Genomic DNA, 25,551 nt, shown 5'->3' with positions numbered 1-25,551 from the left:
CGCTGTGCGAGTGCCCCGAGACAGCCAGGCCAGGGCTGCTGCCCCTGCTCTGCCCACACGAAACAGCACCCGAGTTGGACTGACACTTTATTAAATACACCTGGGCTGCAGAGCCTGGCTACTCGTTCTCCTCGCTGCGCAGTCTGGCGTTGGGGTTGGTGATCTTGATGGCGAGCTGTGCTGCTCTCTCCACGATCACCTTCCTGTTCTTGGAGGACACGTTGTGGGCTATCTCTGCACAGTACGACCTGTCAGAGACAGATGGCATGTCAGGTTCAGCTCCAGCAGAGCTGAGAGCCAAGGCAAAGCCCTCTGGTTCTGTCCCACCACAGCAAAGCCCCCCAGAGACATCCCGCTGGCACTGCTTGGACACAGCCAAGCACAGGGGCATCGATGCACAGGAACTGAACCATGCAATTTCCACCCCCCGACCCAACCTGACCTGTCTGGCCTGAAGCAGAAGCTCCACTACAGAACACCTCAGCCCTTCTTGCGAATGACTGAGTCCCAGATAGCTGTTAATGGTGTTGCTTACTACTCTTATTGCTTTGTAGTGAAAGCAACAACAGAAGCAGACTCAGTCCTAGGTCTGACCTGGAGCCCCAGTTCTGACCATGGTCACCAGTGACATACCACAGCCCTGTTCGCCATGGTTATGTCTATTTTTACCAGGGGTATGAGTTTTACAGCCCTAAGGCCCCTCTGTGCACCCACACCAACAGCACTGAGGAAACCACAATGGCATCTGTCCTCTTGAAAGCAACAACCTCCCTTGTGTCACCCCAACTGCTCTGCCTCTCCCAGGTGGGAGCACACAGGCCCCACACACTCACTTGTTGCTCATCATCAGCACTTCCAGCTCTTTGACATTGTGGACCAGGAACTTTCTGAAGCCTGTAGGCAGCATGTGCTTTGTCTTCTTATTGCTGCCGTAGCCAATATTGGGCATCAAGATCTGCCCCTTGAAGCGCCGGCGCACTCTGTTGTCGATGCCCCTCGGTTTGCGCCAGTTGCGCTGCAGAAATGCACAGATCACTTACACAACGAGATCAGCCCGAACACCCCTGCCCGAGGGCTAACACCCTTGCCTGCCCCGAGGCACTGGCTCCAGCCAAGAGCGTCCCCCGCAGGCCCTCACTGCCCGGCTGCTGCTGCCCTGCTGCGCTTCCCTTCACCACCATCCCAAAGGCACCCCCGCAGTTGCCGGGGACTGGTAGCGACTGCTCACCTTGATCTTGACATAGCGGTCGGACTGGTGCCGGATGAACTTCTTGGTCCTCTTCTTGACGATCTTGGGTTTCACGAGAGGCCTGAGGGCAGGCATGGTGGCTGCGGGACACAGAGCGGGGTGAGCGGGGGGCGCGGCCGGGCGCGGCGCGGCTCCCCGTGCAGCGCGTGTCGCAGACTGTCTTCCCCCGCGGGCCACGCTGGGCCGGCGAGGGAATGGGTCTTCATCTGCTGTGGCTCTGCCTCCCGCCTCCGAAGCTGGCAGAGCACTGGGAGCTCTCCAGATGCGATCCTGGGAGGTGTCGTGGTGTCATCGTCCCCCCCGATGGCCCTGCCTGGAGCCCGGCGCCGCGCACCGAAGCCAGACGGGCGAGGGCTGCTCGTGGAGAACAGCGACCGACACCCGCTGGCGCCGAACGCGCCGGGCCCGGCCCAAAGGCTCGGCCGGGGCCGTGACCGAGCGCCGAGGGTGCCCCGCCGCCCGGGCAGGGCTGCGGGTCAGGCCTCAGGCAGGCAGAGTCCCGGCCCTGCGGGGGCCGGTTCCCGCGCCCCGGGGAAAGGTGAAGCGGAGGGAAGGGGAGGGGGCGGGCGGCCCGTGCCGTAAGCCCCAGGCCGGTTGGGTCCCGACTGGCCCCGGATGGCCGCGGATGCCCGACCCGCACTCACCGGTGCCGATGGCGCGTCCGCCGCGGGCCCCGCCGAGAGAGGGAGGAGCCCCACGCGCAGCGGCTTATGGGATACGCGGGAGGTCCTGGCAGCTGCGTGTCGCGCCAAGGCCGCGCGGAGCGGGCACCGGGGGGGCCCGGACCGCCGCCGAGAGTTGGAACCGGGCAGGCTCTGTCCGGAGGGAACGCGTCAAAAGAGCAGATAGGTGCTTCCCGCCTGTGGCCCCGAACAACGTTCTCGGTACGAGGCTGCCAGGACCTGCTGACGTCACTTCCACAGGCAGCGCCCGGGCCCTGCTTCCTCCAGTCGAGCCGGGCGGGCGCCCCCTGGCGGTGCGGCGGTCCCCGTCCCGATCGCGGTCCCGGTCCGGCAGCTCCACTCCGGGCCCTCTCTCACCGCCGCCACAGACGGCTGGACCGCGCTGCTGCCGCCGGGCTCAACACACCCAAAGCAAGCGGCCCAGCCCCGGGGTTCGACGCCCCGGTTCTGCCGCTGCCCGAGCACGGGGAGCAGCGAGGGCGGGGGCTGTGACGGCCCCGAGGGGTCGATGCCCCCCGGGCCCGTCGCGGAGCTGGTCCCAGGCAGCACCTGGGGAAGCGCCGGGGCCGGTCTGCGAAGCGGCGTCTCCTGTCCCCAGTCCTGCTTCACCTCGAGCCCTCTGCTCGTGCCCAGCAGCACCAGATCGGAGCCGGCTCCGGGGGCAGCGACGGCGGGCACGGGGACGCGGCCGCACGCATAGGACACAGATCTGCACTGCAGGAAGGGACAGGCACTACAACCAGGGACACGCACTACAACCAGGGACACCTTTATTAAAAAAATACAGATCAGACACTCGTCATTACAGCGATGACCCGAGCCAGGACATCACACAAATATCTACACCAAGAACCGTGAGGACACCTGAGGAAAGGCAGAGGGGCTGGGGCACCCCCAGCTCAGCTAGGCTCAGTCGAGGCTCAGCCTCTCCCGGTTCTCCCACAGCCACGCGTGGTACACGTTCAACTTGTGGTCCTGTGGCTGCACCTGGAACACAGGGAAAGTTCTAAAACACCTCATCGCTGCAACACTGTGAGTGTTGGTTTTCTATTCCCAGGGGTCGGTGGACACAAGCCCGGACCTGCCCCGGCTGCAGTGCTCACCTCCTTCCACTCGTTGACGCAGAAGATCCTGTAGGAGTCGTTGCCGTACTTGCCGATGCCGTGCAGCTCGATCGGGTACCGCCACCGCTTGCTCAGGTACTCACCTGCAAGGCAGGGCACAGCCCTCGGGCACCCCCTCACCTGCACCAGGCACAGGGAGCACCTGGGCAGAACTCTCCTTCTGTGCCAGTGGAACACGGCTCCACTTTGGTACATTTCAAATAAAACTCCAAGTTTTAGGTGTTTCCTGGTGAATGCAGGCCATGAATCCCCAGAGGTACATCTTAAGCACTTTTTCAACAATTCACCATAGAAGAGTTTCAGTCACCTCTCTCCTCAGAACAAAGTATTCCTCTGCAGGTTCTGAGTTTAGAAAATATTAGAATCATAGAGAAATTCCACTGGAAGGGCCTTCTGCAGGTCACCAGAGCAACCCTGAGCAGAGCCATCCTATCCCAGTGCTGCAAACATAGCAGCAGTGCTGCAGGTGTTAGGTCTCCTCTACTCCAGGAAATCTCCTGGTCTCCTGCACAACTCCCCCTGGCTGGCACTTCCCTCCCCATTCAGACTGGGATCAGCAGCTCAGCCTGTGTGACACTAACAGAGCCCAAATGATGCACAAAATAACCCACTAGGACACCAAACTGCCAAACAGAGGAGAAGCAGTATTTGGATTGAAGCTGTTTGCCTTTTGCCAGCGTGAGAGAGACCATTCCAGGTATCAGGAAAACCCACCTGAGAACCTGATGATGGTTTTGGCTCTGAGTTCGTAGAGGCCGAGAGGTTTGAGCAGCTCTGACATCTCTTTCCAGTCTGCAGCCCTGGCTACCTCAGGAGAAGGGTACTTCTTCAGGAACTCCCAGAGCACTGGAATTGCCATTTTCCCTGGTGAAAGAAGCCTGTGAGCAGAAGGCTGGGCCAGGAATTCTCCTTCTGCATTATCCAAGTGCTTTCTTAAGTGAGCTTTTCCAAGGCAAGAGTTACCAACTAAAGATTGTTTCACGCTGATGTGAGTTAATATACAACTATTCTTTCACTAATGCCATTAGAACTGGCATCAGTTTTATCCCTGCAACACCTCCCAACATTCACACAACACCAGCTCCTGCTACTCTGCTTACCTGAAGTTTTATTGAGAAATATGGTGGCAATGAGAAGCTTCCATGGATCATGGAAGAGTGTTTCTTGGACCAGATTGAAAGGAGAACGTGGAGGGGTCCATTTTTTGAGGGCTTTCCTTCTGGGTGGGTTGGGGGCTGTACAGAGGCAACACAGAAATATTTATTGGTCAGGAAAGGACAGATTTACCTATTTAGTTAAAAAAGAAAAATTAAAATTAAGACCTTGGAAGCAGATTGATCTTTGTGGGGGCACTGTGTGTGGATGGAGCCATGGCAGTTCCCACACAGCCTTTCCAAGGCTGCAGGGGACTGTCCCCTCTGGCACAGCTGCAGCCAGAGCCAAGGCTGCCAGCCTCAAACTGCAAGGCATTTGCCAGAACATCACTTGACCCTGAGCCATCCTATCCCTCCTCCATAAAAAAAAATACATTTCCCTAAAGAATACAATACCTTCTTTGCTGTATTTACTGGAAAAATATGGACTTGTTTTCCTTCTCTCCACTTGTGTTCGTGGGACAGACTCTTCTGTAAAGAAATAGAACCTCAGCATTAGGAAGAAGAACCAACACACCACTTTATGCTGCGATGGAAACAGAAGAAATTTTTGTCATGCACAGAACACACACATGCCCTAGATCCCCTGCAGGTCTCACACTGTAGAGCTCGAGAGTTTGGAACAGAAAGTCCCAGGTGTGACTAAATCTGCATTAAGTTAAATGCTGTTGGATAAAGAAATGAGACAGTTTTCAGTGTTAGAGCAGGTCAACCCAAAACAGAACACCTGGCTCAAACAGTCAGGACACCCTGGCAGAAGGTGAGGGCTGGGGTCACATTCTGCTCACACACACATGTACCTGGTGCCCCTCTGACAGTTGTGCAGCTCGTCCTGTCCCACGGCTCAGCATCCGCCTCGGTGTTGGATTTAACATCCTGCTTACCCACAGGCCCCCCATCTGGCTCCTTCCCTGTCTCCAGTCCGTGGGATTTCTCCTCAGCTGGGTCACTGGAGCCTGTCCCCACAGGACCCTCCTCTGGCAGGTGCCCCAGGTCCCTCTGCGAGCCAGCAGCCACTGACCTCAGCCGTGTGCCTGCCTGTGCCCTGGACACTGCTGACAGAGCTGTGCCTGCACCCACAGGCTCAGCACTCGCATCACCCACACCCTGGCTGTCGGCCCCACTCCTGTCTGTCTGTCTACAGAACCTCTCGTTCTGAACACACTCGATCTGCCGTGTGCTACAGACTCTTCTCTGCCTCTTGCTCTGGGGGTCACCTTGGTTCCTCCTTTCTGAGCTCTTTGCAGGTTTTCTACTCTGGACACTTTTGCCACCTGCCCCCTTCCTTTTTGTTTTCAAACCCTTCTCTGGGTCTGTGCTATCCATGACCAAATCTGTGCTTTCCAAAGTGGATGTAACATCTTCCAGGTGTCCATTCCCAGTGTGGATGTTCTCAATTCCATCCTTGGACCCATTCTGCGCACAGAGCTCCTGCACTTGGCTATGACAATCGTCCTTCTCCAGGTCAGTCTTTGCAGCTCTTGTGCTGCATCCCCTCACCCCCAAGCGTGTGCTTCCCCGAGGAGCTGTGAAATCAAAATCTGCTGCTTTCAGTGTTGTCTCCCCAGTTTTCTGAAAATACTCCACAAGCGCTCGTTTCGACCTCAGCTTCTTCCCTTCCGGGCTGCGGTAGGAAAGGAAAGTAAATTAGTGACTTGTTCATTCTCTTGCTTTTTGCTGAAAAACGTATGGTACATTAAAAAAAAAAACAAAACAAACAATTAAGGACAGAAACAGTTGTTGGAGCGCGTTTGTGTGGCTCGGCCAAGAAAGGCCACACAGAGCTACGGCCCCCGGCCTCACCTGACAAAGTACACGTCGATCCTCCCGGCCGTCCTGCCCGCCCGCCTGCGGCTGCTCACCCGCTGCCACCCGCGGGGAACGGCGCTGGGCCCCGCCGGGCCGCGGGGCCTGCAGGGGAAGGAGAGCCCGGGTGAGGTCCTGCTCCGGGGGGGGCCGGGGGCGGCGGATCAAGCCTGGGCCCGAACCAGAGCCCCACACAGTCCCAGGAGCCAGCTCGCCCCCGCCCCGGCCCCGCTCCCGGCCCGTCCCGCCGTTACCCGCCCGCCGCTCCCGCCGCCACCATTTCCCGCGCCCCGGTCACGTGACGCCCCGCGGCCCGTCCGGCGCGCGCGCCCCCCGGCAGCGCCCCCTGTCGCGCCGGCGGCCCCCCGCGCAGGCGCGTTGCCCGTGGCGGCCGGCGCGGTGCGAGCCCGGGCTGAGGGGCCGTGAGGGCGGTGCGGGCCCGGGCCCTGAGGGCGGTGCGGGCCCGGCCATGCGGGCCGCGCTCACCTGGCGCGACAGGGCCGAGCAGTGGTGAGCGGCCCCGGGGACACCCGGTGTGCGGGGCGGCAGCGCGGGGGCGGTCCCGGAGGTTCACTCGGGAGTCAGACCCACCCTCACCGTGCCTTTATCAGTGGCGGCTGTGTGGCACCTCCGATGCTCAGGGACTGTGTTTTCTGCCTCCTAAAACGGGGTTTTTGGTTGGTTTGTTTCCCTCAGTATTTACGACCTCGCGTTCAAGCCGGATGGGACCCAGCTTATAGTTGCTGCTGGAAACAGGCTGCTGGTAGGGAAACCTTCCTGTCCTCTCTCCTCTACAGCTGTATGAACGTGATTTCTTCCACGTTAACTTATGAATATAACCTATCCGAAATCCCCTTATCTCTGCCAGCCCAGCCTCACAGCCACATACATATTAATGCAGGCCAACTCCAAAGTGATTTGAAGCTTTTTAATGTTTCTTACCAAGTTTTAAGCTCTATTTCCAAAAGTAATGAGATTTAAATTATTTGCATCGTCTCGTCCTCTCGTGCCTCGCCCGAGGTTTGAAATCCATGAACCTGCCCCCGGGCCTGGCACAGAGCACGGAGTGCAGGGGCTGTGCTGGTACAAGTTTCACTAAAATCTCTGGGGGAAGGGGAGAGACTCAAATCCATGTCCCAGTGTTGTGGGAACCTTCAGCCCGAGCTGTTTGTGGGACCCTGGAGCTGCTGCAAGAGCAGCTCCGGACCAGCTGCTCACAGGTGCTGCAAAGCTTTCAGGTGGGGCAGGTGTAGGAGCTGCAGGGAAGGGTGGATTGTAGAGTTCAGCACTGCAGGACAGCAGGAGTTATTTTCAGTGCTCACAGAATGGTGCATTTAGTGATGCCCCTTTGCAGTAATTTATTACCTTTAAACATCTAATGTGGAGAAAGATGTTTAACAACAAGATGTAAAAGATAAAAATAAATGATAAAAAACCAGTAAGACATAAAATGAGCTGGTGGGAAATCTCTTTTGTGTGTGTAATTTTCTAGTACTGATTCTTTTTTCCTCCCAAGAAGTATCATGTTATAGAAAGCTGCTTCTATGCTTGACAACATTTTGTCTTGCATGAACTGTGTACTATGCAAAAAGCAGGCACAAAAGGAAGTGCATAATTTGTTGTCCCTCAGTAATTTTAAATTTTAAATTCACAGTCCTCACCCTAGAAGTGTTCAAGGCCAGGTTGGACAGGACTTGGAGTAATGTGATCTAGTGGAAGGTGTCCCTGCCCATGGCATGGGGGTGGAACAGGATGAGCTTTAAGGTCCCTTCCCCTCCAAACCAGTTTGTGGTTCTGTGATTCACCGGAAGATTTTTCATATAAGTTCTTCTGTTTGTATGTTTGGTTTGGTTTTTTTCTCCCCATATAAACAGGTATATGATACTTCTGATGGAACCCTAATTCAGCCTTTGAAAGGACATAAGGACACTGTGTACTGTGTGGCTTATGCCAAAGATGGTAAATATCCTTTGGGGCTTTGTTAGTCTGGTTTGTGAAGTGCATCTGTTGTTTGTGCATTTGTTATTGCCCATTGAAAATGGAGAAATGGGCGTTGTTTCGGTCACAGCATGTGAGTGCTGGGGTTTATTCTTTAGCAAGTGCTGGGATTTGTTCCTCAGTGGAGGGTTCAGTCTGCTATACAAGGTGCTGGCTGTAAGGTCACTTGGGAATCCAAGAGCTGGGGTCCCACTGCTCCTTCCACTTCAGTTTAAGTTTAGTACTGGTTAAGTGTATATTCGTGGGTAATGTGAGGAGAGGGTTCGCCCCAGAGATCCCTCTTTCTACTACTCACCTTTTTTTCCATAGTTCTTCTGTCCTGGAGCTTTCTGATCTGATCCTTCACATGTTACCTGCTCACTGCAGACCCCCCTCTGCTTCCAGCTCTGTCATGGTCTCTGACTCTCATTCTGTGGGACTCACTCTATGGGCTCAGGGGGCTTCCTGCAGCTGCTGCTGTTTGAGTGATGGGTGTTCCTGTGACAATGTACCCATTTTCCTTGTCACTGTTCCCATGGGGCTGGCAGCACTGGAAGGTCGGGTTGCTCCCAGGGCTGTGGGGAGGGTGCAGTACAGCCATTGGAGTTCCACGTGGCTGGGGAAGCGCCGGCACATCCAGGCACTCAGTGTCAGCCCCTTTATTACTTGAGCCTTGTCAAGTTCAAGAACTTCTTGCTCTCTCTTTGACTGAGTATTGGGAGTGAAAGTGATTTTTGTACATGTGGGATTTAAATGATCTCCAATTCCTAGGCAAGCGTTTCGCATCTGGCTCTGCTGATAAAAGTGTGATAATTTGGACTTCAAAGTTAGAAGGAATTCTGAAGTACACGTAAGTGATGCCGTTCAGTTCTGTGCTTCAAAAGCCAATTTTGATTATGCACTGCTGCTCTCAAAGAGCACGAGCTGTTAGACTTGGAGAAAGTTCATGAAGGTCAGAGGAAATGCCAAGGGTGGTAGGGGAGGGAGGAGGAAAAGAACAGTTGAAGTATCTGAATGAGGCAGGAAAGCAATTAAGGGGATAAAAGTGGGTGGAGAGTCAAAATAAATCTCTGAATTTAGAGGGCTGGTAGAGAACTGGGGAAACTCAGAATAGGTCAGAATAAAATGAAAGACAATGTGACCGTTCTGGTATAATATACCACAATTCTGGTTCAAAGATCAAATTAAAGATGGATTTGGTACTTTTGGTATATTTCAATCTCCTGGCTCTGTGTTTATATCAGCCCTCTGAAGTGACAGCTCACCTTCTGTTTCGGACTGCACATTTATCACGAGTTGGTTTGCACGAGCTGGTCACTGCACGGAGCCTGCATGAGCACACTTGGGTTAGAATTTGGATACAACATTTAGTCATATTTCACAAACCACTCTTGCTCTACAGTTTTAGCTAATCTTGATGAAATACACTGTATCCTGCCACTTGGAGACGATTTTTGTAAGGTTTATTATGGATTTACTTTACAGTAATAGCAGATTAACTTGATGTACTATAAACCAATCCAGTTATTTTGGCATCTGGTAAAGCTTTCAGCTCTCTTGCTGAAAGTCAGAAAAGGGGCATTTAAGAATGATTTATTGAAATCTGATTTTAACTTCATTCTAGGCATAATGACTCTATCCAGTGCATTTCATACAATCCTCTCACTCATCAGCTGGCATCCTGCTCGTCTGGGGATTTTGGTATGTCTTTTCCCTTGAACTTTTCCATTGAGCCAGTGAATTCCATTACAGTTGATAGCTAAACTAGCCACAGACAGGTACAACTCTGTATCTGCAGAAGAGATGTGACACAAAGCTATCTAAGGCTCAGTGACATTGGATACTGATTTAAATCACTTAATCTCAGTGGGAAAGGCCAGTGTAGTGAGGGGCCACAGGATGAAACATGCTGCTCTGTTATTACTGGAATTTTTTGCAAAGACACCCTCTGTTATTTAGATGGATTTTTTTCCCATTTACTGATAAATAATATATATTTAAGTGTCCTTCTAGCAGTGGACAAGACTTTGATGCCTTTGGAGTCCCAGCCGAGTTCTCCAACAATATTAGTTTCCAGTCTGAACTCTGGCTCATGCTTATTTGTCATTGGCTTCTTGTTTGTTTTTATCTAGGCTTGTGGTCTCCTGAGCAGAAGTCAGTCTCTAAACATAAAACGAGCTGCAGGATCACCTGCTGTAGGTAAGTTTTAAGGATTACCTTAAGTCATTTAAGTTAGTTTCAATACAAACCATTCCAAATAAGATGCAAGCTTAAAAAAACCTGGTTTCCCCCCCTTCTTTTTCAATAGCAAAATTTTTGGGTTTTATTTTGTTCTGTTTATAACCAAATTCTTCTGAAAGCATCAGAGAGATGTTCTAGTCTCGAGCAAGTGCCTTAGGTTCTCTGTCCCTCTATTTTTCCATCTTGTACAATAACAATATGGAGGAAAATTAGAGGAGGAGAATTAGAGGAAAAATAATTGCAATTTTTGTTTGTAAAGTTGTTCATCCTTTGTGCTGTTGGTGTTTTCAGTTGAAGGAGGTATTACTGTTGGGGGCAACCTGAAGCAAGGGTTCATTAGTTGAAGTTATCCATCTATCCAGTACTCTATCCAACAGAGAACAGATTAGACCCCAGGCCCCCTCTGTCCCACACCAGGCAGTTCTATCTGATCATGTTCTAAATGTGGTTTTTAAAGCATTCTGGTGTGCTGCCAACACTGCCATCCCCAAAATGGATCTGTGACTTAGCACATGTTACAAGTGTTGCAAGCAGATGATAGCTTTAATTTATTTTTTTATTTCTGTGTATATGATAAAATGTTCTCGATGTAGTGCATGCTGTTGCCATAAATGTGGATTTAGATGCATAAACAAACTGTAGATTTACTGGCTACTTCTCAGAACTCCCTCTTAGAAATATATTTGAATCTACCATCCCTGTGTGAGTGTGCTGTACCATCCTACCTTCCTGCTGCTTGTTTGTAGTAGTTTACTGTTCAATATGTGTGTGTTTTCTCAGCTGGACAAATGATGGCCAGTATCTTGCTTTGGGGATGTTCAACGGCATTGTCAGCATAAGGAACAAAAATGGTGATGAGAAAGTAAAAATAGAACGTCCAGGGGGTTCCTCCTCTCCAATATGGTCAATTTGTTGGAATCCTTCCAGGTAAATAATTTCATCCTTCCTTTTTTTTTCATGCTGAATAGATAATCTGTGGCTCACTGATTGCAGAATGGCTTGACTTTTATCCTTGATGAAACATGCCATGTACGTTACATTTTTTAAGTGATCATATATTGGGGGTTTGGCTTTGCTGCCAGTCTTTAATTGAGTGGAGAAGCTGGGAACAAGTTTCGCTTAGATTGTAGACGTGGGATTGTTTAGGTTGGAAAGCCCTCCGAGATCATCGAGTCCAGCCATTCCCTCAGCACTGCCAAGGCCACCACTGACCCGTGTTCCCAGGTGCCACATCCACATGGCTTTTAAATCACTTCAGGGATGGTGACACCATCACTGCCCTGGGCAGCTGTGCCAATTCCTGACCATCCTTTCAGGGAAGAAATTTTCTTGATATTCAACCTGACCCTCCCCTGGCACAGCTTGAGGCCATTTCCACTCATCCTGTCCCTTGTCCCCTGGGACCAGAGCTCGACCCTCCCTGGTTCCTCCCTCCTGTCAGGGAGTTGCAGAGAGCAAGAAGGTCCTCCCCGAGCCTCCTTTTTTCCAGGCTGAGCCCCCCCAGCTTCCTCAGCTGCTCTTGGTGCTCCAGACCCTTCCCCAGCTCTGTTCCCTTCCCTCAACGTGCTCCAGCCCCTCAATGTCTTTCTTACAGTGAGGGACCCAAAGCTGACCCCAGGATTTGAGATGCAGCATCATCAGATCTGCAGAAACATTTCTTTTGTCTTTTTTACTGATTTTGATTGATGGAGTTTTGGGGGGGTGTGGGGTTGGGTTCTGTTTGAATAGGGGGGAGATAGGGGAACTATTTTTTCACTTCAATTCAGAGAGAATATTCTCTCAAATATGTGAACAAACAATTGCTATTGCAGTAGGTGGCAGAATTTTTGGAGTAGAGTAGATGAAGAAGAGGAGGAGTCAGTTTGCAGCTATTTAGAGGAGATCCCAGTACTGGAATCCAGGCCTGGCAGTAGGCAGGATAGTCAGCCAGAGAAGAAAGACCACGAGGAACAGGAGTCCCCTTTCAACTTGTGAGTGAAACTTCAAAGGAACGTATGTACCTCTGTTACCTAGAACGGCACTTTACAGGAAGGACCAAGGGCAGACTATTATGCAGGGTACAACCTCAGATATTCAAAAATTAGGAGGTGCTAGATTAATAGTTACCTGCATAGCCCTAGTTTGTTCTGCTGGTCTGTGTTCATCATGAGATAGGTGTGTGCTACTCCCCAGGTGCAAGTGTCACGCACCGACTAAAGGGAGGGGGCTTGCTAACACTTGGCTTTGTCTTTAGGTTTTTTTATCTGATTTTTTTATGTTCAGATCCTGGCTAGAGATATTATCTGCAGCAGAACATTCAGGTTACCATCTCCCTTCCTAGGCAAGGAACTGTGGAGAAGGTGACTGTCCTGCTTTGCTCCAAGCTGAACAGATCATGTCAGAGTACCAGAGTTAAATTTGGACCTGAAACCTTTCCTCAGCCTGCTGCTGGTCTCACATGAACACATTACACTGATAATTGCAGTTCCCCCTTGCTCAGCTCTGTAGACTTGGACGTGACAGTGGCCTTGTACTCCTGTAGCTAAATCAGAACGTGGGCTCAGGGGCTTCACGTGTCAAGGGACCATTCACTTCACTGCTCCCAGAGCTCCTGGTGAAGTGATGCCTCAAACTTTGAGTTGTTCCTCTAGAGGAGACTGGTTTTTCTTTTGTGTCCCCAAGTTGTCTTCCACAGTTTTCAGTTACAAGGAGTATCTGCTGTCCTTTCAGTTTGTGACTTTTAACAAGTAGCTTGCAGTAAATTCTGCTGTCCTACTACTTGGTTCTGTTGCTCTAGGAAATTTATTAATAAATTGCTGTAGAATTACTACTTTTTTTTTTTTTCTGTAGAGATGAACGCAATGACATTTTAGCCGTGGCAGACTGGGGTCAGAAACTTTCCTTTTACCACCTGAGTGGCAAACAGGTATGTCTTAAGAGAGTTTGTTCAAGAGTAGCAGGGTATTTCTGATTCTGTTTTGTATTCTACATTCAAAGTGTTTGTATGCTGTTGCCTTATTAGTTACATTAAATGTCTTCTGTTTTCCTAGCCTTTTATGAGTCTCCCTTTTTTTTAACCATTTCTCCTTCAGCCCTTGTTTCTCCCGTGGCAGCTCAGCTGCTGTCTTGCAATTCTTGTATTAAAGCCCTTACAACTTTGCTGACTTCTGTGACATGGTTCACTGGTCTGTAGAGAACATCTTTGTATTTTTTTCAGTGGTTAAAGGGCTTTTGTGAGTTGTTGCATTCTGAGCAAACTGGTTTGTGATTGGAAGGATTCTTGGACATATTTTAGAACTGCCTTTGGGAATCTTAAGGTAGCCAGTGGTTCTGGGTATTGAAAAGCTGTGCACAGATGAGACAAATGGTATCAGTGATGGCACTTGTTGCCTTCAGAAAATATGAAATGATCCTTTTGTTAACATTTTTGATGGTTTTTTTATTTTACTTTGCCTTGTAGATTGGGAAGGACAGAGAGCTCAGTTTTGATCCGTGCTGTGTCAGCTACTTTACCAAAGGAGAGTATCTCCTGCTGGGAGGGTCGGACAGGCAGGTTTCTCTCTTCACGAAGGACGGCGTGCGCCTGGGCACCCTGGGAGAGCAGAACAGCTGGGTGTGGACCTGCAAAGTTAAACCAGACTCCAACTATGTGGTGAGTAGGGACATTTCTCTGACACTTCCACAGGTCACCTGAGGTAAGACCATACATTTCAAACTCAGTTGCTTAGTTTAGCCATTCTTACTGAGGCAGCAGAACCTGAGCAGTGTCTAGGGAGGTCCTAGAACTGTCACTGGAATTACAAATATCCTGCAGAAGTGAAGCCTGGGCTGTAAGAAGGATGTAGGGAGCATAACACCTGCTTTCACTGCATTTTGATTAAAAAAGAGAAGGGAAAAAGAATTAAAAATGTCAGCTAATAACTTCTGGACTGACCAAATCTAATTCCATGATGGGAAGAAAATGCCTTACAGGGCAGCTGTCAACCTGAAATGCTGCACTCTGAGTCCTGTACAAGTGAGAAGAGAATCAAAGTAAATTTAAAAATAAACACCTCTCACCCCCCAAAAAATCTAACCAAAAACCAACCAAGTAAACCTAAGCCCCCCACCCAGCATGGTGGTCTCTGTGGTGTGTGATGAGATCAGTGCTCATTCTGCCTTGCACTTTTACCATGGTTAAGCACAAGTCAGCTGTAACTGGTATCTGTCTATACATTATGCAGGAAAAGGGACGTGGTGCTCCTATAAATACCACACACTTTGCCAATTCTCATCTACATGTACCAATTAGCTAAAATTATTCTCTTCCTGTGTTCAGGCAGTAGGATGCCAGGATGGCACAATCTCCTTCTACCAGCTGATTTTCAGCACTGTCCATGGCCTCTATAAGGATCGCTACGCCTACAGGGACAGCATGACTGATGTTATTGTCCAGCACCTCATCACGGAACAAAAGGGTAATTCCAGGCTTTGCTCAGTTTGTTTTGGGTTTTAATTGATATCCATCAGAACACTTGGAATATACTCTGCATATATCTGACAGACTTTTGTTACTTTGGCAGTCAAACTGCAGAACACAGTTTGCAGGAGCTGAGTGTGAACTTGGACTGTGGAGGCTCAGCACTGATAAGTTTAATGAAAGATGTGGGGATTGGAAAAGGCATTGGGAGGGACAGGGGCTCTGAAAATAAGGTTTTAATCTCTGAAAATGAGATAAAAATACATCATATTAAACTTTTTTTTCCTTACTTGTAGCCAGAAGAGTTTCAGCTGATTTTGTTTCTTCATATCTGCTGGCTTTTTATGGCAAGGAATCAAAGTACTGCTCCAGAATGTGCTGTTGACAAATCATACAGGGTGATAAACTATGACAGTTAGTAGATTACATAGGTGCAGAACAACAAACATATCTGAGCAAGAATGTGCTTTAGAGAGATTCAGTTTTAATGTTAGTTTTCTGATTTCTGTATCTCTTATTTTTGTGTCAGCTTATACTGAATTGTTTTGGTGTTTTTTCTTTCTAGTTAGAATAAAAGGCAGAGAGCTTGTGAAAAAAATTGCAATCTACAAAAACAGATTAGCCATCCAGATGCCAGAGAGAATCCTGATTTATGAGCTGTACTCGGATGACTCTGCAGATATGCACTATCGGGTGAAGAAAAAGATTGTAAAGAAATTTGAATGTAACTTGCTGGTGGTGTGTTCAGATCACATTATTTTATGCCAGGTATGTGCCTTAAAAGCTAGAGTAGTCCTGGGGTGTGTTCAGAGTTGAACACAGCTGTCCCAGTGGCTGGCAGGAGATGACTGTCCCATGGGATCTGTTACAGCTTTTCAAAGGCAGTGCTTTTGTGCTGTGCAGCACTGACATGCTGCTGGGCAGTTGCTGAGGCACAGCTCAGGTGGCTCTGGTTCACTAAAACTGTCTGTGTAGTGAATTTGCTAAATTAACACAGAATCCAAGGGAACTTTTTGGTGGGAGAGAACTACTAGAAAAAGATTGGGAGTGTTTGGTTTTGTTTGTTCATAGCATTGGAAAACCTTAAGGAATTCACCCCGTTAAATTGACTATTCGACTGTATGATTTTTATATGTAAAAGTAGGCACATCTGCTGGTATAGGTATAAACGTAGGACATCAGACACAGATTTCATCTTCACCTCCAGGCTGTATTTTGTATCTTGCTGTGTCCTTAGGAGAAGAGATTGCAGTGCCTCTCATTTAGTGGTGTTAAAGAACGAGAATGGTTGATGGAATCTCTTATTCGTTACATTAAAGTAATTGGAGGACCCCCAGGAAGAGAAGGCCTCTTAGTTGGCCTAAAGAATGGTCAGGTAACACATCATGTCTGGTATGTGTCTTCACTGCAAATAAAATCTGTTCTGTGCTCCTAGGGGGAGATGTTAAAAGCAGCAGGCTGTTTTACAACCTAGAATTTTGACACAGTCTTATCTTGGGATTAAAAATTAATTACTTCTGTCTTTCATATTCTGTGACAGTAAAATTAATACAAATATGTTTAATTTTGTCTGAAGTCTGTGAGTTGTTAGGATGAACTGACAACAATTGCATACTCGTTGAACTGAGAGCACGTTTGCCTTTGGTGGGTGTTGGGGGTGTGTACAGCTCTCCTGAACACTTGTGAGAGTGTGGGTGTTCTCAGGTGAAAGTGCTGTCTGCTTCACACACCGGGTGGCAGCTGGAAACGTCAAACTGGAGCTCTGAGGTATTGATAGAGAGGAAGTTGAGATCCCGTGTGTATCTGTTATATATTCCTGTATTAATGTAACTGTTTAACTAGTGAAACATTAAGAATCCAGGTGTGTAGCATCTGATTTATTTGTATAGGCTTGCAACCTAGAGCATGTTGTGGCAACCAGTCTGCTCAAGAGACCTCAAACTGGAAGCATTTACTTAATCTTAGCACACAGTTTGTCTCTGAAAAAAACTTGCAATTGCACACTTTAAACAGCACCGCAATTTGTTCTGTTACGCTGTTTCTAGTTTTAGGGACAAAAATGGGTGGAGTGACTTTGTTTCACACCTGTGTAGATCCTGAAGATCTTCGTGGATAACCCCTTCCCGATCGTGCTGCTGAAGCAGTCCACGGCCGTGCGCTGCCTGGACATGAGCGCGTCGCGCAAAAAGCTGGCTGTGGTGGATGAGAACGACACCTGCCTCGTGTATGACATTCATACCAAAGAGTTGTTGTTTCAGGTAAAAATTAAAAGCCGTTGGGTTTTTTTTAAAGGTGGGGCAGGAGGGCAGGAAGTAATTCCAAGCACAGAACATCCTTAAAGTGTTGCTGTGCAGAAATTCATGTAACTGTCATTTAAACTATTAATGGCATGTTGTAGGATTTGACTGTAATCTGTTTATCCAAACCACCCTTTCAGAGGTGGTAGAGAGGTAATGAGAAGACAGGAGATGTATGTGAGCAACAGCTGAATAAAAAGCACTGAGACATGTGACCTTTTCAGTTTAATTTAGAGCTCTCTCTTCTTTCCCTCTGAAGCATTACAGTAAATGAGCATTTTGGTTTTATCATTCGTATGAACAGAATTAAAGTCTAAACATCTTTGTTTGTCGTGTATTCTTAGGCTATAAAAGGAATCATGATAATGCTCCCTTCATTGGCGGTTTAGCAGTCACTCATTAATGTTGCTTAAATGTTTTCAGAGCACACTGGATCGCAAGTATGGAGTGCTGCAAAGATAGGGTCTGTAACTTCCTTTGTGTAATGAGCAGAGAAGTGATCAATTAAATCTGCTAACTAGCAGATTCCATTATTGTGGAATTTGGTTTTATGTTCTACATTTTGATAGTAGAGATCATTAGTAAATGAATATATATTATATTCATTATATATTACATATATATATATAATATGTATATATTGAACATACATTAAAGGCAAGACAATTACAGCTGTGTATTAAAATATAAAATACATCCCTGTGAATCTGTTTAGGAATATACTAGGCTGTAGGATATTAAAAATGGAAGTAATCAGTGTATATACGCACCAGGCTGTCTTAGATCAAACATTCTAGCTGAAGGAGGCATATTTCTTAGGAAAGATGTGATTGCATCTGTTGTAATCCTGAGTTGTTTTGCTCACTAGGAACCCAATGCTAACAGCGTGGCCTGGAATACCCAGTGTGAGGATATGCTTTGCTTTTCTGGAGGAGGATATCTCAATATCAAAGCTAGTAACTTCCCTGTCCACCAGCAAAAACTGCAAGGCTTTGTTGTGGGTTACAATGGCTCCAAGATCTTCTGCCTTCATGCTTTCTCTATGTCAGCTGTTGAAGTTCCGCAGGTAATCCTTTAATCTCATTAAGTGTTGCTTTATATCTCATAAACATGAATGTTTAGCAAGTGAAGAAGCTTTTCTGAGATTTTCTTGTATTCCATTACTAAAATGATTGCAGTTCACACTTTCTTCATTGTTATTTAAGTTATATTGTGTGATCTATTTTATTTTTGTTTCTTCAGCATTAATTAAGATAACTTCCTTTTTGCTGTTGATAATTGTTGTTTCCGATTCTCCCTTTCTACTTGCAAATGCACATAATCTCATTTAGTGCAGGCCTTACCTCCTTGAGTATTTTTACTGTATTCTTTCTATGTAACTTTTCTCCAGTTGTAATTTCATTTTTCTTGTAAGCACATCAAATACTGTCTTACTGTTGCTTCACCGAGACGTGTTTAGGCAATATTTAAACTGTATATTTTAGTCTGAATATATGGTACATGAGTAGTCTATATTCTAAATTTATGGATTGCCTTCCATAAAATGCTGTTTTCTGTGTCATGAGAAGCAATGGAAGGGTCTAAAACAATCCAAAAGACAAAACAAAGAAAAAAGGTTGGGCAGGATTTGCTGCTGAGGGTCAATGCAGGAGGCAGAATGCCCTGTCTTGTACTGACTGGTGAACAGGTGTGTTACAGACTCCTCTGTCCCCTGAGGCCCTATACAGATCCTTACCAAGGCTCTTGTCCGCAGTGGTGGGCAGCCACAGGGTCACCAGGCCTGGAACACTCCTGTCTGCCTTTGGCACACTGCAGAATACCAAGGTGCCTCAGAAATATTGTGCAGTGTCACAGAGGCAGCTTTTCCAAAGCTATGCTTTTGGAGGGAGGGAGTACCAAAGAGTGTACAATTTTCAGATAAATTGATAAAAATAACATAAAAATCAGTAACATTCTGCTGTGGCTGCAGACACAGGTTAAGGTAGTGGTGCTGCAGTGCTCCCTATTCACTCAGAGGGTCAAACTGTGTCAGCAGACCCACATCCATCTGTGTGTGTGTCACCATGCAGCAGTTGGCAGTTCCCCTTTTAAATTCCCTTTAGGGCAGGTCCTTGAGGGCCTGGGTGTCTTCTGGGCTTATTAGTCACAGTCTTGGTAGAACAGCTTTGTCATCAGTGTTGGTGCAGAAGGGTTTTACTTCCCCGTGGAGCCTCTTCCTGTGTGTCTGGATGTTTCCAGGGATGCATCACACCAGGCAGTGGTGCCACTTATGCATGCTCTTGACCTTTAAGAGTACACTGCTCCTCCTTTGCTCTGCTTCCATAGTACTGAAAAAGGACAGTCTACATCATATTTAGCGTGTCCAATGCCCTGAAGAATTCACATTCTTTACTTTCTAGAATGCAAGGAACTGAAGATTTCAACATGGATGAGTTTCTAATGTAATTAACCCAACTTGTCTAAATATGATAATAATCACCCCAGAATGCTATTCTGTCTGTATACAAAACCTAGATGTTTATTCTCCGGGCAGCTTGTAATGGTTGTGATTAGAATATGTCTTTTTTTTCCCAATGTATGTAGAGAATTTCACTAATATATCTCAGTATTATGCTTTCTAATACATGTTTTTTCCTTGGCAATCCTCAGTCTGCACCCATGTATCAATATCTGGAACGAAAAATGTTTAAAGAAGCCTATCAAATTGCGTGTTTAGGAGTGACTGATGCTGACTGGAGAGAGCTGGCCATGGAAGCCTTGGAAGGGCTGGAGTTTGAAACTGCTAAAAAGGTAAAGCAGTTATTTACTCATTTAGTAGAAAACTTGGGTTTTACATTTAGATATTTATATCTGTGTATGTGTATAATGTATGTTTTATGACTGGAATACAAGTGGTGTTCCTGGGTCACTGTCTTGCTTGTGTCTAGTGTGTTTGTTGTTCCACAAACAAATGGGTTTGTTATATACTCAGGATGTTGAGATGACGTTCTAAAATGAAATCTAATGTATCTTTCTAGGTAAATACCATGTTCTAGATCAAAGTGTTCAATGCAAAGAAAATGGTTTCAACTGGAAAATGCGTTAATGAATTTAGGGAAGCAGAACTGGAAACAGTTCAGCAGTGCCCACCGGGTGGCAGCAGAGGATGCTCAGCTGGCTTTGTCTCCCCACCATCCCCCGTGCTATAAACTTGCCCTTTTTTTTCCCCCTAAATATTTAATACAACCTCAGTACATGTTCGGAGATTTCTCATTCTTTTTTATCTACCCATTAACGTTCTGTGAAAGCAGTGGTGATGAGAAGGCATCATTTCAGTCCTTTTCTGCCTGGCATGCCTTGCTTTGGGGAGTGGTCTATGAATGGGCATAGACTAAAGAATTAAGTTTTCTATGGCATAAAATACTTCCCTATTTTCTTTCACCACCTCTGCTCAAATAAGAGAGGGCGAACTGAGTTCAGTGTCATGAATATTGTATGAAAGACAAAACACTAAAAATACACCATGAATGGCCTGTAATGATAGGCATCTTTTAATAACGGATTTTTTTAAAAGGAAATTAAATGCTTTTTTTTTTTCTTAAGTGTAGGCATCAGAATAATTCCAGTTTCATGGATGGCTTTATGCAAATACATACACTTAAAAAGAAATTTTGAGTACCTCCTTGGAATTCTAAAGTAGTGCCCTCTTAGAATTAGAGCGGATTAATTCGAACAAAAGCAGCTTCTTGACTTTAAAGGCTTTCATAGTTCCTAGTCCGATCCGATGTAAGCAGAATATTCTGTGCCCCCTTAAGCATTAGTTTGGTTGGAAGACTTGAATGTGCAGCCCAAAGAGTTAAAGTTCTGTTTTGTGATGCATGTCAGGAATAAGTGCTGAGCTGCTGCAACTCGCACGTGACTTTGCCACTTGAGACTTTGAGTTGCACATTTATCTCCATTTGCAGAGATATTACACTGTCTTGCAGTACTTCTGTCGTCTTCTTCCTTTCCTCTCTCTGAGCTCCTTTCATGCTGGATTTTGAGAATGGTTTAAAAACCAGAAGTATGTGCAGCAGGCGTTGACAATACGATCAATTATGTGTCCTGCCTTGTAATACTTTCCTGAAATTTCCTTGTCTGTATCGCACCTTGCATCAAAATGGAGAAGCTATCAAATAGCCAGAATAAAAGGATGTCATATTTTAATTACCACTTTGTATTTCATGGGGGACTGACACACTCAGCTCCTAGTCCCTGCTGTGCTGCTCCTGGTCAATGCTGAGCTGTTTGGGTTGTACCTTGCCTTGTTTACTGCAACGACTCCGGACGCAGTTGTAGTCAGAGCCCTTCAGGTTCAGGACTGCACAAACCCAAACCCAGCAGAGTTCTGCCTGTCCTACTTGCATGAAGACACCTTGATTCATGCCTAACAGTATTTGGATTTTTCTGGCTTTTCAAGCTAATGTCTTTTATTCTTTTTTCTTCTATTATTTTCAATAGGCATTTACCAGGGTACGAGACCTTCGATATTTAGAACTGATCAGCAGCATAGAGGTAAGAGAGTGTTCAAGATCGTGTATTTTCTTGCACTTACTACTGTACCAAAATCAGTACTTTCTGGTTTGGAGGGACTTTTGTTTGGATAGTGCTTCTGACTGTTGGAGATGTGTTTGGAGTGAAAAATCCTGATTAGCAGAGGTGACTCAGGTTCCAGTCATAGGACCGAAACTCCATGGAATGAGGGTGTGGGACAAGAGCTTCTGAAACTGTCTTCAGGAAAACAGGAAAAATGTTCAATATTCCATTAATAATTGGTAGAATACTACTGTGCTGACAGCACTTAGTACAGAATACTTCATAAATGTGAGTTCATTAAGCCTTTCCCTACCCCCCGGAGGTAGGTAATTACTACTATCTCCTCTGTGCAGAGACAGAAACAGGCCCAGAGAAACGAAATGACAAACTCAGGGTCTCATGACAAGTCTGTGACAACTGGAAATAGAATTTGGAATTCCACACTTCCATACTGTGCTCTAATCCCTCCTCCCTATTCTTTTCACACTTCTTGATAGAATTTCACCCAACAATAACTGTCTGTCATGAGCACTTGAAAAGACATGGATCACCCTTGTCCTGTAAAGTTGGCTTGATAATGCTTAAAGATCTGCATGGAGATGGCATAAAGAGAATTCCTCTTTCTTGTGCTAAATAGATTTACACCTTCTCTGAAAGGATAGAATCCTTGTCTTCATGTCTGCAGAACTGTCCTGCTGCTGTCAAAATGCCAGCTGGTTGCTGTGAACTTTTCTCTAACACAGGACAAAGTTCTGCATTAGGAGCCCCTTTTTTCTGTTTGTTTTTTTTTTCTTCTCAAGGGTAGGTAGGTGAGAGTGTTTTCTCACCAGTACTAACCTTTCTTTTCCACATATGCTTCTCCAGATCTGCATCTATTGAGGATATTCTGGATTTGTCATGTCATATTCTGTTTAATGAGAAAGATTCCCCATGTAAATAGGCATAAACTTACTTTCAGACTTCTTGAAAATGCTCCTTCTGCAGTAAGTTCTACACCCCGCTCACTCTCTCCTGTGGTGGATCCGATTCCTTTTAGGGCTTTTAGGGATGTAGCTAAGCACACATGTTCCATTAATGTGATGGCTTTCCCTCAGTAATGACACTTTTTTTTTCTAATTGGTGACAGCAGGAAATATAGCTGCCATCTCTATCTGGCAAGATTCTGTGGAGTCTTTAGAAAATGGTTTAACAAGTCCTCTGATTATTTGTTTAACCAAGTTTTTGAAGAGAACTGTCAACACCAGCCCAGTGTCTGCCCAGTCAGTAAGTGTGACAAGGAGGAGAGATGGCTCATCCCCCTTTGGCACGAAGGATTGAATTTGGATGCTCGTGGAATGCTTTTCCCCTTGCGTGCAGTTTTCTTTAAATTCAGCCCATAGGCCATGACGTGGGCTAACAGCAGTAATAATTTTGTCCCAAGCAGGGTAGTGATGTGTGTCCAAGACACAGGATATGGCACACACATGAAAACACACACACTCGCACACGTGTGCGTGTCTGTGTCACAAGTCCCTCGCGGTCAGGTACTGCTGTGCTTTGAGTCATGTGAAGGGTTCTCAGTGGCACTGCCCACACAGGAAGGGTTCTCCATGGCACTGCACACACACTGCCCCCGTGGTCCCTTCCCAGGCAGTCAGAGCGAGCAGTTCTGATTAGCAGGAGAGCATGTGCGGGTGCTCTGGAAGCGACTGCTGCCGACACGAATCCATGAGCTCCTGGGGACAGTGGAGGTGACACTGGTTTGTATTCAGAGGCAGGTTAATGTACTTTCTGAATCTGCTTATTGCTGGCAATTATCTCCCTGTTTGTCATCCCACCCGCACATATTGTTAATTTAGCCAAATTATATGCTAGTGAGTTTGTACAGGAGGAAACGAGGAGCCCATCAGATGCCTTTTTTAAAATAGCCTGGCATAATGATAGCATGTGTTCATTTTCCTGTGTGAAATCAAGAGAAGTGATTTTTCATCACTTTAGTTTGTATAGTGACATTTAATTTTGCTCTTCCTAATTTTAATTAAGAAGGGATTTAATCCTTTAATTATAAATTCACAAGAAATGTAGGAGAGGCATAATTATGATATCCCGTTACAGGTTTTTAATTATTAATAGTTAAAATCTAAGCTTGAAAGTGTAATTCCTCAATGGCTATTTCTCACTTAGGTGCAGGTCATCTAGAATATTTTCTACATCACTCTTCAAATTTTCTATTTTCCCAGGAGCGGAAGAAACATGGAGAGAACAACAATGACCTGTTCCTGGCAGATGTTTATGCCTACCAGGGAAAATTCCATGAGGCAGCGAAGCTGTACAAAAGGAGTGGCCATGAAAATCTGGCCCTGGAGATGTACACTGACTTACGCATGTTTGACCACGCGAAGGTAGGACGTGGTGCCTGGACATTTACATGCAGAAATATTGATGTACCTGTAACTGTTTTCAAAGTATGATCCTACAAAAAGGTTGGATGAAATGTGGGCTTTGAATTTCAACCTTGTTTTCTCAGTTAATTGATTCGAGTTTGTTTGGCTTATAAGGGGGGAAATGTCTCTGGCCTGGGTGTTATGGTGGCATTTTCCTTCAATCTGCTACCAGTGCAGCAGATTGTGTTTTGTAGAGTTTCAAATGTGACCATGGAAATGCAGGGCTTTTCATTGGATTTTTTTGTTGGACACCACCAGTGGTGACTCTTTCAGTGTGGTTACATGATATTATCTGCAGTAATTTTCCTTTTTTAAAAACTAAGAATTTTGTTTTCATGACTCTTTTTTCCCCATTATCTTGCTCAAGATCTCTTTTTGTTTGTTTGTCCTCCAAAGATGATAAGGTAGTACCTGTGCAAAGTGGAGGGGAGTGCACCATGTGTTTAATTCACTTCCATATTATAATAAAAATATTTTTCTGTCACAGCAAGTTCTATATTAATGCACTTTATAAAGTGTATAACATAGTAACCTGGAATATTTTTGTTTACTACGGAATTTTATTTCAAAGATTCAATGTCTTGGCTTTTTTTTTTAAACTCTGTTGCCATGTAGAAATAAATTAAATATGGTTCTAAAAAGTGATGTTTTTATAAGGTGATAAGAAGCATTACTTGGCTTTTAGGTCTTCTATGGTGTCTTATCAAAATCCCTGAGAATGTACACACTGTTTAATCTCATTCATCACTCATCAGAGCCTTATTCTGCCCAGTCCAGGACAAAGAATTCACCATGACATGCATAGAAACTGTTTTAGCACAGATTCCCCAAGCTATGCTACAGAGAGATCTTTTTCTTCTGAGAGCTCAACAGAAACACTTGTGGGCTTTGCTGATGTAAGCCCGACTTCCGCTATTTTTGGCTGCTGAGTCTTTGTTAGCTTCAGTGTTTTGGCTCCTCGTGAACATAAATGTAATTCATAAAGAAAAATGTTCCCATAAGTCTTCGTAAGAATCTTTTAATTCTTGGCTGTAGTCATGTCTATATTTAACCAGCAGAGAGCAAGAGCTCTCATGTCCCCTGTCCTTCAGAGTGACTCCATGCAGAGAAATTCAAGGTACTCCACAGCACATGAAGGCAGCTTCTTGTGCAGGGAATGCACAGGAGATGGAAGAACTTTTAAAACCCCCTTGTTTGCCGGTTATTTATCCAAGGAAAGACACATGGGGGAGGGGGTTGTTTTTCTGGTGTTGTTTTCTCTTAATGTTGCCAGAATTATGCGAAGGGACCCACAGAACCTGGTTTCTGGTGCTGGGCTTTGATGAGGTCTGGATGGAGGATCCAGACTGGAGGCAGAGGTTGGGAGTCCTTTGATATCTGGTCACAGGCTCATTATCACAGCACCAGATCATTCATTACTGACAACTCACAAAAAACTCTTTATACTGTGAGAAGCTGAGCTTTTGATTTTGGACTTATTTTGGTGACGTAAGCTGGAAAACAAGTCGTACCAAGGAGGCTGTTTGACTTCTCTCTTCACTCCAGTTTTCCATATTTAGATGCTATCAGGATACCTCTGTGGCTGTTCCCTGGAGCAGGGTTGCT

The 25,551-nt window shown here is 46.3% G+C and overlaps 3 protein-coding genes and 1 non-coding gene across 6 annotated transcripts in view; 1 reads left to right on the top strand and 3 right to left on the bottom strand.

Annotated features, from left to right (window-relative positions):
• Positions 1-74: 74 nt before the first annotated feature.
• RPL32 (ribosomal protein L32) lies at positions 75-2,035 on the bottom strand. Its single transcript, XM_051788724.1, has 4 exons — positions 1,894-2,035; positions 1,229-1,329; positions 834-1,015; positions 75-248 (listed from the first exon to the last, which is right to left on the bottom strand). Exons 2-4 carry the CDS (start codon positions 1,322-1,324, stop codon positions 119-121), a joined length of 408 nt encoding a protein of 135 aa, XP_051644684.1. The 5' UTR covers positions 1,325-1,329; positions 1,894-2,035; the 3' UTR covers positions 75-118.
• Positions 1,394-1,529, bottom strand: LOC127471728 (small nucleolar RNA SNORA7). The gene has a single exon (XR_007904747.1). It is a non-coding gene; the product is annotated as a small nucleolar RNA SNORA7 (small nucleolar RNA).
• Positions 2,036-2,685: 650 nt separating the features above from the next.
• Positions 2,686-6,311, bottom strand: MBD4 (methyl-CpG binding domain 4, DNA glycosylase). Its single transcript, XM_051788697.1, has 8 exons — positions 6,271-6,311; positions 6,014-6,121; positions 5,011-5,834; positions 4,607-4,681; positions 4,157-4,291; positions 3,771-3,920; positions 3,036-3,139; positions 2,686-2,919 (listed from the first exon to the last, which is right to left on the bottom strand). The coding sequence occupies exons 1-8, from the start codon at positions 6,294-6,296 to the stop codon at positions 2,842-2,844; spliced, it is 1,500 nt and encodes a 499-aa protein (XP_051644657.1). The 5' UTR covers positions 6,297-6,311; the 3' UTR covers positions 2,686-2,841.
• Positions 6,312-6,411: 100 nt separating this feature from the next.
• Positions 6,412-25,551, top strand: part of IFT122 (intraflagellar transport 122) — a 31,823-nt gene continuing 12,683 nt past the window's right edge. For 2 of the 3 annotated variants that reach the window (XM_051788620.1, XM_051788619.1), the window contains exons 1-18: positions 6,412-6,526; positions 6,713-6,779; positions 7,891-7,975; positions 8,765-8,843; positions 9,618-9,694; positions 10,126-10,192; positions 11,015-11,161; positions 12,046-12,204; positions 13,064-13,139; positions 13,674-13,865; positions 14,532-14,670; positions 15,238-15,440; positions 15,910-16,047; positions 16,766-16,930; positions 17,838-18,035; positions 19,619-19,759; positions 21,449-21,502; positions 23,743-23,904. In XM_051788620.1, the coding sequence (XP_051644580.1) occupies positions 6,486-6,526; positions 6,713-6,779; positions 7,891-7,975; positions 8,765-8,843; positions 9,618-9,694; positions 10,126-10,192; positions 11,015-11,161; positions 12,046-12,204; positions 13,064-13,139; positions 13,674-13,865; positions 14,532-14,670; positions 15,238-15,440; positions 15,910-16,047; positions 16,766-16,930; positions 17,838-18,035; positions 19,619-19,759; positions 21,449-21,502; positions 23,743-23,904 (2,190 nt within the window). In that variant the 5' untranslated portion in view covers positions 6,412-6,485. The remainder of the gene's footprint in view (positions 6,527-6,712; positions 6,780-7,890; positions 7,976-8,764; positions 8,844-9,617; positions 9,695-10,125; positions 10,193-11,014; positions 11,162-12,045; positions 12,205-13,063; positions 13,140-13,673; positions 13,866-14,531; positions 14,671-15,237; positions 15,441-15,909; positions 16,048-16,765; positions 16,931-17,837; positions 18,036-19,618; positions 19,760-21,448; positions 21,503-23,742; positions 23,905-25,551) is intronic. The other variant, XM_051788621.1, reaches the window with a different exon arrangement.

This window comes from Manacus candei, unplaced genomic scaffold (genome assembly GCF_025592945.1).
Source record: "Manacus candei isolate 608988 ecotype Guabito, Panama unplaced genomic scaffold, ASM2559294v1 h1tg000025l, whole genome shotgun sequence".
NCBI lineage: Eukaryota > Metazoa > Chordata > Aves > Passeriformes > Pipridae > Manacus > Manacus candei.
Note: the sequence above shows the minus strand (reverse complement) of the source record. Positions and strands in the feature narration are given on the sequence as shown.